The sequence below is a fragment of the Aulonocara stuartgranti genome, assembly GCF_965226115.1.
Source record: "Aulonocara stuartgranti genome assembly, chromosome: 3".
Lineage (NCBI taxonomy): Eukaryota > Metazoa > Chordata > Actinopteri > Cichliformes > Cichlidae > Aulonocara > Aulonocara stuartgranti.
In genome coordinates this window covers 49,509,339-49,521,472 of record NC_138941.1, presented here as the reverse complement: position 1 = coordinate 49,521,472, position 12,134 = coordinate 49,509,339, and the positions used below count along the sequence as shown (strand labels likewise).

Genomic DNA, 12,134 nt, shown 5'->3' with positions numbered 1-12,134 from the left:
AGATTCAGAATCCAGTGAAATATCTGCGTCACCTCTTATAGTTTTCCTGTAATCTGAGCTCAAAGATGAGAATATATAGAGTACAGTAGAGTAAATTGTGCAAAGTTTACTATCAATTTTCTCAAAAACCGTACAGTAATTGTTGCTGTGGATCACAGGGTGAAGAGTGGCGACAGCCTAGAGTCAGAATCCAGTGAAATATCTGCGTCACCTCTTACAGTTTTCTTGTAATCGGAACTCAAAGATGTCAATATGTAGAGTACAGTAAAGCAAAATGGGAAGATTTTACTATCAATTTTCTCAAAACTGTACAGTAATTTTGGCTGTGGATGACAGGGTACAGAGTGGAGATGGCCTAGATTCATAATCCAGTGAAATATCTGCGTCACCTCTTACAGTTTTCCTGTAATCTGAGGTTAAAGACGAGGATATTAAAAGTACAGTAGAGTAAATTGTGCAAAGTTTACTATCAATTTTCTCAAAAACCGTACAGTAATTTTGGCTGTGGATCACAGGGTGCAGAGTGGCGACAGCCTAGAGTCAGAATCCAGTGAAATATCTGCGTCACCTCTTATAGTTTTCCTGTAATCTGAGGCCAAAGATGTCAATATGTAGAGTACAGTAAAGCAAAATGGGAAGATTTTGCTATGAATTTTCTCAAAATCCGTACAGTAATTTTGGCTGTGGATCACAGGGTGCAGAGTGGAGATGGCCTAGATTCATAATCCAGTGAAATATCTGCGTCACCTCTTACAGTTTTCCTGTAATCGGAGATCAAAGATGTCAATATGTAGAGTACAGTAAAGCACAATGGGAAGATTTTACTATCAATTTTCTCAAAAACTGTACAATAATTTTGGCTGTGGATCACAGCATGCAGAGTGGGGGTCACCCAGAGTCAGAATCCAGTGAGATATCTGCGTCACCTCTTTCAGTTTTCCTGTAATCTGAGCTCAAAGATGAGGACATTAAAAGTATAGTTGAGTAAATTGGGTAAATTTTATTGTTAATTTTCTCTGAATCATACAGTAATTTGGGCTGTGGATCACAGGGGGGAAAGTGGAGATTAACCAAAACTGGGAGTGGATTGTGAAGTAAAATAGTGTCAGGACAGAAAACACTGCGTTTCTAAGCCAGTCGGCACCTATACCGTAATATGCGTAAGAGTAGTGCAACAACATTTTAGGTGCGGCTGGTGGGGCGGCTAGCTTGACTGCGACTTCGTAAGTGAGGGCTCACTTGACCGCAGTGTCTTTTTCTGTAAGGTATCGACGCATACGCTATTGTGCTAATGCATCACACGAACCTAGGGTCCGGATCTCCCTCCTTTCACAACCAGTTCATTCAATAAACCTTCGCAGTTCAAGTGCATCGTCTGATCGATGTCATCACACCTCAGTTTGAATCAGTGAGCAGATAGCTCAGTCATCCAGAACAGTCAAGCAGAACCTAAACACATAGAATAGAGAAGGTTACACAACAAAGGGAAGTGACGCATAAAAGTGGCTCAACAAGATTATATCAGATTATCGTCCACTGAAAGGACTTTTCTATTTGATTTATTTATATAACGGGGACGATACATGTCGTCTGCTTATCCCAGCTGACTTAATGATGGACCCTGCAGTACTGACCTATTCAGTGGATGAATAATAGCAACTCTTTTTACGAGGATGAAAGTCGAGGGAGCACTTAACACTTCAGGTGAGTAGATCATCCTAGATGTCTGTTAACCTGTGAGCCCCTGCCGACTGGCTGAACTCCTGGTCACATCATTTTTAACACAAGTACAACATTATTTCATTTCTGACAGAGGAAATTTGTTTGGGTGTTCAGGAACAACAAGGCTCAAGCCTGCCATGAACTGGAAGTTTGTGAGTTTTACATCAAGATCGGCATCATCATGCTCCCCTGAAGTTTTCAGCTGATCACGTGAACGAGCCAAATAGAAAAAATGTGCAGAGACGAGACAAAGACTGAGCTATTTGGCCACAGTGATAACAGGTGTGTTTGGGAGAGTGAAGGTGAGGCTTTGAGACTTCAGAACGCTGTATCAGCTGTAAAGTATGGTGTGTTGTAATAGTAATTTTACAATGTATGTTGAAGGGATATTACTGCCCTCTGTTGGTGTGTCTGTGCATTACAGCAATAAAAGGTGTTCGTTAAAAATATCAGGTTATGGGCCCAGAGGTCACTAACACGTTTTTTGGGAGTCATAAACAGAGTTATGGGATTCACAATGGAAGATAGACTGTTTAATGACAAGCTGAGTGGACTAGAGAATTGGGCAACGTGGAAATTTCAACTGGAGCACGTGTTGAAGGCAAAAGGACATATGGTACAGGAGACGGAGCAGCTAATGCCCAAGCACGAGCTGAATTTGAACGTAAGAAAGAAAAGGCATTTTCAGTGCTGGTACTGAATGTAAGTACACCCCAATTGTACTTGATAACAAACTGTAAGACCCCCAAAGAAGCATGGGAGATGCTAAAAGCACAGTTTGCAAGAGATACTGTTGCTAACAAGCTATTTCAAGGCTAGGTGTATAAGGACAAAGAGGACTCATATGAGGGAACCTTTGTTGTAAATGAGTCATGTAAAAGTGATGCACAACAAGAAGAATGGTTAATTGATTCAGGAGCGTCAAAACACATGACATGGAATAAAAAAGCACTACAAAACTACCAAGAGTTTTCAGAACCACAAACGGTGAAACTCGGTGATGGCAGAGTGGTTGAGGCTTTAGGTCATAACAATGAAAAAGTTCCAGCAAGTATGTGGCATCTGTCTTCCTTCTCTCACCCCAACCGGTCGCAGCAGATGGCCGCCCCTCCCTGAGCCTGGTTCTGCCGGAGGTTTCTTCCTGTTAAAAGGGAGTTTTTCCTTCCCACTGTCGCCAAAGTGCTTGCTCATAGGGGGTCATATGATTGTTGGGTTTTTCTCTGTATCTATGAAGCGCCTTGAGGCGACTTTTGTTGTGATTTGGCGCTATATAAATAAAATTGAATTGAATTGAATCAGCATCTAGGTCACACTACAAATCTGAAAAAAGTCAAAAACTTGGTAAAAGGAGTTACCTTTACAAAAGAAGAGGAGGACACTTTTTGTGAAGCTTGTGTTGAGGGCAAATTATCAAGAAAACCTTACAAATCAGTGGGAGAAATACGATCAAAACGCAAGTTGCAATTAGTGTATAGTGACGTTTGTGATCCTTTTCAAACTGAGTCACTAGGAGGAAAAAAGTACTTTGTGACTTTCATTGATGACTACTCCAGATGTAGTAAAGTCTATTTTATAAGGGAAAAAACGAAGTCCTGAGTAAGTTCAAAGAGTTTGAAAGAATCTTCTCAAATGAATGTGGACAGGGAGTAATAAGACTCAGAACTGACAATGGTGGGGAATAAACATCTAAAGAGTTTCAAGAATATTTGAAAGCTCAAGGCATCCACCATGAAATGACTGTACCACACACACCACAGCAAAATGGTGTTGCAGAGAGAAAAAACAGAACTCTAGTGGAATCAGCTAGAAGCATGCTGTCACATGCAAAGTTGCCAAACACATTCTGGGCAGAAGCTGTTGCTACTGCAGCTTACATACAGAATAGGCTCCCAACATCTGCTTTAAAGAACGAAACACCCTGTCAGAGATGGGATGGGAAAAAAACCCAGACATTAGCCATATGAAAGTATTTGGTTGTGTTGCTTATTCTCATGTTCCAGACACAGAGAGAAAGAAATTGGACAAAAAGGCAGTGAAAGTTCGTTTCCTGGGATATGCAACCAATGCAAAAGGCTACCGACTGTGGGATGAGGAAAAAGGAAAAATACTGATTCGACGAGATGTGGTCTTCAATGAAACAGAGTTTAAATGCAAACAAAGTGAAAATGATCTCTGTTTGGGTGACACTACACACGGGTGAAAGACAAACGAGTACTGAGGAGGCTGTCGCCAGTGAGGCAATAAAAGGTGTTCGTTAAAAACATCATAGTGCTGGTAGCATCAGGGTCTGTTTTGCTGGCAGTTCAAAGAAATAATGAAAAGACTAAAATTGTCATGACATTTATGCCCATGATGAGTGGATGTAAAGTCCTGACTCCACAGCTTCAGGTCAGACGTCTGTCTCGCCCTGGTTGTTGCTCTCCTTTTCATTAAAGATGTTTCTGTCTGTGTATAGGTTTGTTGTCCTGCTGCTCCCTCATGGTGCTGATTTTCTTTGAGCAGTTTATTGACTGATTTTGACATTAATTTAACAGAAATATTAATGAACCTAAGTGCTGTACTTTATTGAAGATTTTATTTTATTTTATTTTACAAGAAGCTTCTTGAAGTTTTTATAAAGAACAAAGTAAACAGAGTACAGACTAAAAAACAGAGCAGGACAAGTGCTCACTGTAAATGAATATATTTATTGTTCAAACTCTACAAACATGCAGGAAATATCATGTGGCCAATGAACAAGTTGTTTAAGGACACTAACGGTTCACTCTGGACTCTAAGAATCAGTTTAAAAGCAGTTATTTGGCTCCAGCTTCACCAGAAACCCTATTTGCTGATTGTCTGAGTTTCAGACTCTTCTATTTCTAAAAGATGCTGAGTTAGCCACACATCAAAATCACACAGATTTACTGCGTGGTAGAATTATTAAAAGTGAACTTGATGCAAAAGAATGTATGTGTAACTTCATTATATGGAAAAAGTAAAGTCACAGTTATTAAATAAAAAACAGAATCCCTTAAAGTTCTAGACATAGAAAGAAGTCCAGCTTGAACCTCTGAGGGTGTTTGAAGTTGAACTGTAGTGTTTTCATCGTGCAAGCAAATTCATCACATTTTGTCACTGTGGCCTGTAAACAACCCTAAAGCAAACAAATGAAGGACCCTTAAACTGTAAATCTTTACTGGCTGGTGGTTTATGGTTTCAGCAGCAGCCCTTCATACACTCACTGTAAACCAACTGACCCACAAACCACAGCAGCGCACAGGGTGTCCTCATCAAATAAACCAGTGAACTAAATTAAACTTGTTAGCATTAAATCATAATAAAAACCTTACCCTACAACCAATAATCTAAAATGAACATTTATATCTACATTCAGTCTCCTGCTCAGTCACACTTGGTGGCACCTGGAACCTTTAAAAGGTCTTTTGGAGGCCTGAAGACTCTTTTGTCCTCAACACAATGATAATAAATTCAACTACTCAACGCAGACTGTTGCATTCATTAACCATAAGCTCCAGCTTCTTACAGATCAATGAAGAAATCATAAAAATTGATTATTTGCTGTTGCTATAACCAAGCTATACCTTCTTTCTCAGGGCAGACCTTCAACTGTACCAAGTGAAGAGCTGCCAAGAAGAAGAAGACACAAATAAATAAGTCAAAAGTCAGAAAGAAATCTCTGTATGTGTGTATTTTATCTTTACACTGTAAGTTAGCAGTGTGCAGATATCTGCTGTTTATTTTGCCATGAAGACTTTCATTACACAGTGAAATAAAGGTTTGGACTTTGGTACTAAAAGTAATGCACTACAAAAAGCTATTTCTATTCATTTTTATAGGCAGTATAACATCAGAAGGCTTGGCAGAGCAATTTTTAGAGATGTGCTTTTCTCCTGATTATAAATGATTGGTCATTTAGTGGACTGTTTCGGACACTGTCTCCTCTGCTCTCTTCATGCATGTACACCCTTGGTCTTCTCTCTCCAGCCCCAAAAGAACTTGAGAGTAAAAACAATCACAGATGTCACAGCTGCTGTTATGATGATTGTGATCCATATCCAGTGGTAGGACTCCTGCAGACGGCAAGAAAACATGAAACTCAGTGTTAGTCAGTGCAGTTTGTTTAAACTTTAAATGCCTTTCAGTTTACAGCAAATCAAAGATCACACAGTTTACAGCAAAACATCAAGATGAAATGTTCATGTGCAATCTGTGATCTGACTAGAAAAAAAGGGGTTAATCCCAGTTTAAGCCACAAAATCACCTGTAGGTGCCTGTTATCTTGTTAAATTCCTGAATGACATAGTTAAAACCTGAACTGTGAGTCTTTGCTGCCAGGACAGAGATCAGTGTTGTTGTAATCGATGCTGTCACAGCAGAGTCACCCTGACACAGTATGGTAAAGTTATTCACACTCAGAAAGTCATCAAGGCATCAAATGCAGATGTTGTATTTAAAGCGTTTCTGCTGTAAATCAATCGGTTTGCAAGATAGAGCAGGGTGTGGTGCACTTACCGGTGGTTTGCGCACTCGCAGGCGGACAGCAGAGCGGTGTTTCTCGGCCTTCTCTATGTCGCAGTAATAAACTCCTCCATCTTGTTGCTGAGCTCCCTTTATGGTGAGGGACAGGTCTGCCCGTCGGTCCCAGTCAGATGGTATCGATACCCGGCTTCTGTTAAAGTCATCCCCGTATGTGATTTCCCCTGTCCGACCATTCAGCTCCAGCAGTACTTCCCCGTTTCTCCTCCAGCGCGCAGACTTCACCGACTGGCCCGCTGTGACGGAGCGACACGGGAGGATGGCATCCCCACCCTCGGATACAGCAACTTCAGAGGGCACAAATACCTCCAGCTTGTAAGCTTCCAAGTGTTTCCTGTTGCAGGTAAACTCATAATGTCCGTTGTCATTGAAGTTAGCATTTGTTAAGATTAACGAATCGCGTCCTACGACCACACGGTCAGTGTAATCTCGTCCTGGCTTCCAGTAACCATTTAGAGATGCGATGAGCTGAGTGCTGGCATCATCCAGCCGCTGATACAGTGTGCCCTCTCCCTTCCTGCACTCCTCTGAGAGTGGAAACTCCACATCTGCCCCCACAGTGGTTTGGATCAGTGCTCCCAACCCCTCACAGATAAAAGGAAGAAAGAACACAAACACTGATGAAAGGCTCATCCTGACCATCTGACAGTGAAGTGTTTCCGTTATCAACCTTCTTCTGCGTTATCACGAAGCTCCGTTAGGTTTAGAAACTGAGAGAAAGGCTTGCTACATGCGCATGAACTGATGTGATGTCAGGGTCCGCCCAACCGGCATACACCAGCATTGTAAATGGCGCTAGCCTAAATAGATTTCTGCCCCGTGTAACTGAAGCTGGCAATAAGACGTAACTACATGTACAAGGTGCTGAAATCCAACAAACATATTCTGATCATCACTTTTTGTTTGGTGGTGCTGTAGCCACAGAACACTCCAGTGTCCATAACATTATTATATTGTTCATAATATTTTATTATCATTAATTTACGTGGGAAAAATCAAAGTGAGCCAAGTTGTGAAATGTGTTGGGGAGAAGCTACATGACAGGAGGCTGTGTGAGAGTGCTGAGCAGTTTAAACAAGTGCTGTGTGGACCTGAGAGGTTTACTGTGAGGTCAAAGGTCAGCTCAGTTTAATTCTGTTTTTTTATACAGCCTACAGTGATGCAGAGAAAACCTCCAACAATCAGGTTTCCCCCCTATGAGCAGGCTCTTTGGCAGCAATGGGAAGGAAGAACCCCCAGCAAGAACCCCAGGCCCGTGGTGGGGAGGCCATCTGCTGTGTCTGACTGGGGTGAGTCAGGACAAAGGCACACTGTTGAAGAGAGACAGATATTAATAGTAACTAATAATTAAATAGAGAGATTTGTACAAACACAAATAAAGGTAAAAAAAAAAAAAAAAAAAAAAAGCCCCAAAGGGGACTGAAGAAGAAACATGGGAATTCCCCAACAGCCTTGGCCTATTACAGTGTAACTAAGGGAGGACTCGGGGTCATCTGATCCAGCCCTGATTATATGCTTTGTCAAAAAGAAAAGTTTTAAGCCTAATCTTAAAGGTAGAGATGCCATGGTCCTAATCCACACTCCAGGTCATGGAAGAGTTCCTGCCTTACATGGAGAAGTTTAAGCTCACGAGTGAGAGGAGAAGGGAGCGTGAGATCGACAGATGGATTAGTGCCGCAACCACAGTGATGTGGACGCTGTACCTTCGATTTACCGGTCAATACGTGGAAGAAAATGGATGGATGGAAGACTGTTTACTACTACACAGGACATAAAATTATTAATTAGGTTACAAAGTAATTCATTTCAGCTATATATGAAATAAATAAAAAAGGAAAGAAAAACATTTTCTGTACTTTTTGTTATTGTTTATTTTTTGCTATTAAAGATAACTTTTTGTCATACTTAGTACAACATAATTGGAATATTATTCATTTTTTTTTACATGTAAATGTTAATGTGATTTCATTTTTCGTACTTAACTTTGGACGGAGCCTCTATGATAGAGGCTTCTGCAGCTCTTAATCAGTGTCTCCTCATTAATAGCTGCTAGTCTGTGTGATGTCTGTGTGCAGCTGTTTTATGAAAGCCATTCAAACTTTTAGAAATCTCTAAGAATGATGAAGAAGAAACACTTCCCCACCCAGGGAGGTGGAGGTGGCTGGAGGTGCAAGGTTTTTGGACACCTGCTCAGGGCGGGCTAAAGATGCATCAGTGAAAACGCCTCCATTGTTTTCAATCACGCATTTTGCAGTGATAGTAGTGATTTGTGTTAAGATGTGGCACCCAGAAGATGCATCTCAAAGTTAAAGTTCTGTTTCTCTTTAGCGTAACTGCTGAAGAGGAAGAAAATACCACTCTTCTGTTCCGAGTCTGCTGATGCAGATATCTGTGACACAGCTTTTGCTTGAACGTGGCACAGGATACAAAGAAAGATGGGGGAGATTATTTTTGTTACATACAGAGTGAAACATCTACAGCTGTAAGCTCCATTATAGTTAACCATCATTTTGTTACGGGGCAGAAACGTTTTTCTAATGTTTCCTTACAATATTTATTTTATAACATCAAGCTGTTATCATTTCAGACCACACGGGGGAGCCCTTTATATATATTTTTGGACTATAAGCAGTTTAGTCTAGCTGTGAACATGTGGGGAGAGAAAACATAATCCTTTATTTCTGTAGAGGTTTCTAGTCATCCAGGTCATCTTAGTCTATGGAAAGAAAATCTGGACTTCTTTAAGTTTCTTGAAGACGTTTCACCTCACATCTGAGAAGCTTCTTCAATTCTAAGAGGAACTGGTGGAGAGTCCCAGATTTAAGCCCTATGGAAGTGTCCCTAAGAGGGTCATGGACCCCCTATTGATCCTCTGCCTAAGCAAAGGTGTAAAAACGGGTGTGAGTCATAATCAGCCAAGGTTTAGGATGAACCCTTTGTAAGACTAGCATCCCCTGGGTATAGACGATGGTATGTAGGGCGGTCAATGACTTTGTCCTTTTCAAGTTTTTGTAGGCAACTTATACGTTATTTGTGCTTGATTTTGGGGTCTCGTTTTAAGGCTTCATAGGTATTGAAGTCACTGCAGAGTGTAGTAATGTTTGTGTAATAAGCTGCTGTGTTTAGAACAACAGTGCACCTCCTCTTATCGGCTGGACAGCCTTCTTTTCTTGTATTGTGAGGTTGGACAGAGGAACTTTTTGCACTGTAGAGGGTGGCTAAAACTTTCCTCCTTATTTGCTCTGATCCTGTTTGTGTTCATTTATTAATCATTATGGTTGTTTCTGTGTCTGTTTTGAAGTCCACTATGGGTAACTGTTGAGGAGAAATGGCAAAATTGAGTTCTGTGGCTAGGACTTCAGTGAGATTCCTGTCTGAAAAGTTCTTCACTCATTTTTCTTGACTGTCTTTGGTTGTGAAGTCCTCCTGTTCTTGTCAATATTGTGTATGTGTTGACTGGGAAGTATAAGTTTTCATTAGCAAAGTAGGGAATTTCTAGAGTTGTTTTTCTTTTCCTTTAGAGTGTTGGGTCCGCTGAGCCCTGGCCACAAACTTAAAAAAATGAAAACTCTAAAATAGGGTAGGGTAGAAGTTTTTTGAGTTCTAACTAATCTTGTGCATCTATAGTGAAATGGACCCGTCTTATCCTTTCACTTGGAAGTTGATTTTGTGCACTCCATAGAATCGATAAAACTCTGCTCTGAGTTTGTTTCAAACTCTCTGAAACAAGTCTGCTCTGTCTGCATCTTAGATTGAAACTGACATGCTGAAGAGTTGTCCCTGTGGAGCTGTACATCAGAAAACTCCACTTAGTCACATGAATATTCTGGATGAGTTTCAAAAGATTTACTCCTTTTTTTCCCTCATTTTTAACAGAACCAAAGGTCCAACCACCAATTTTGTTCTGCTTATCCGTGGCTTGATAACAGAGGCAGTAGCCGAGGCAAAGACGCCCAGACCTTTTTCTTTCCACTGAGGCATTCCTAGGCCAGCTCAGAGATGTTATTTCTCCTGCACGTCCTGGAGTCAGGTCTTGGGAGTGAACAATACAGAGAGCACCTGGTGGGCTGGCCTGTAATGACAAGATACGTGACAGGATATGTTACACTATTTATACGTGATTCAGCAAGGTCTACAGAATATTGCTGGTCACATGTTCCCAGAGACTTAATACTTTAGCCATTAGCTGCACTAGGTTTTAACCAGCAGCATTTCTTTAACTTCCATTTGTCAAATGATGCATTTGGCAAAGTGCACCACTATTTGGAAAGCTCGTCTTTCCTCCTTGGTGCTGTTCCAATACTAGGTGCAGATATTTCCCATCAGGATGCTCTGGATGGTGCATGAGTAGAAGTTCTTGAGCAACTTCTGAGGTAGGTGGAAGTCTGAGTTGTCTGAGGAAGAAGAAACGCTAGCAGGCTTTTTTCACCAGCGTGTTAGTGTGACGTGACTAGTTTCTTTCTAACAATTCTCTCCCTTTGTAAAGGTACATCTTGAACAAACAGCATAAACTGATCTCTGAAGAACTATTCATGATAAGGGACACTAGAAGGATCACTAGCAAACATGCATCAAAACATCTTCTGTATAACTTCCCTTTTCTGTTTACTTTCATAAAACCATTGCTGAAGAGTGAACACTTAATTTCTCTTGTTATACACACACCACCCTATCAGATGCTGTTACACAAGACTGCAATTTATTGCGTACTGGAAATGATCCTCCAGCTATTGGGGAACTAGACCCAGAGGGGGTAAGCTTGCCCTCAAAGATATTCAGCTGCTCAGATGAGCCAAGGCTACTGGAAGTGTTTCTCTCACTACATTTTCTTTAACATCTCTTTTAAATGCATAATTTCTTGTTCAGACATTTAAAAAAAAACATTTTAAAAAAATGCATATGACGGTCCAACAAAACTCACTTGGATGGAGAGCACACCTTATAATGGACTTGAGGACGTAGAAACACTGCGAACAGTGAAATCTTAAAATGTGTTTAAATATCAGCTTTTATTGCTGATATTGTTAATAATAATAATAATCTACACCTCTTCATAGTCAGGATTTTTTTTGAACCCCTATATCTGAAAGTATTTCTATTTTTGTTTATGACAAACAAACACACGATGGGGCATAAGAGTTCACTTAATTACATCAGTTGGATTCTAATAGACTAAATCACTGGGATTTTTACTTCCCAGAATAATTAGACAGTGAAAAAAACCTTTTCATGTATTTTCAAACGGGAATGTGAAAGTGTCTGTCTTTAAACTTTAGCTCTGTCTCTATGCTGGGGGTCTGTGTCTGTCTTGGGCAGTGGCGGTTTTTGATACGGGCGACAAGGGCGTGGTGGGGGGCGGCATCACGGGCATCGGCAAAAAATAAAAATAAAAAATTGCTCGTACTCATGCTGCCCCGACATCAGCCAGCGCATATTGGGAATGGCATGGGCACCGAACGGTTTTCTATCGCCCATTTGCTGGGAGTAAGGGCGCCCTCCGTTTGCGAGGTGCCTGCTGCGCGCGGCACAGGGAGGAGAGGGCGGAGCGGCGGGGGATTCTCTGGGTGGCTTGAGCGGCATCTAATAACAAACTCACAAAATAAAACAATAAAAACAAACCAACAAACACGAAAACACCAGACATCATGATACAGACTTATAATTTGCACCGATGTTTTTTCGAAATTCTATAAGCGAAAAGTGAGCGCGAGAGCCCTCGGTGCGCCTGCTCGCTGCTGAAGTCAAAGTAAACTTTATTGTCATCTCCGCTACATACAGTCCAGTATAGAGAGACGAGAGGACGAGGCTCCAGTTAAGTAAACAAACAATAAATATAAGAAGAGTAAAATAAATATACACTTTAGGACTCGGGG

At 41.0% G+C, this 12,134-nt stretch overlaps 1 protein-coding gene across 1 annotated transcript; it reads right to left on the bottom strand.

Moving 5' to 3' along the window:
• Positions 1 to 4,756: 4,756 nt before the first annotated feature.
• LOC309701660 (uncharacterized protein) lies at positions 4,757 to 7,812 on the bottom strand. Its single transcript, XM_082525811.1, has 2 exons — positions 6,238 to 7,812; positions 4,757 to 5,795 (listed from the first exon to the last, which is right to left on the bottom strand). The coding sequence occupies exons 1-2, from the start codon at positions 6,901 to 6,903 to the stop codon at positions 5,676 to 5,678; spliced, it is 786 nt and encodes a 261-aa protein (XP_082381937.1). The 5' UTR covers positions 6,904 to 7,812; the 3' UTR covers positions 4,757 to 5,675.
• Positions 7,813 to 12,134: the final 4,322 nt, after the last annotated feature.

What these genes read in the sequence shown, in the direction of transcription:
- LOC309701660 (XM_082525811.1), bottom strand. Translation starts at nt 6,903, where the DNA reads ATGGTCAGGATGAGCCTTTCATCAGTGTTTGTGTTCTTTCTTCCTTTT. An exon ending in TGCGAGTGCGCAAACCACCG is followed by an intron (nt 5,796 to 6,237) that starts GTAAGTGCACCA and finishes TGCCGTCTGCAG; the next exon opens with GAGTCCTACCACTGGATATG.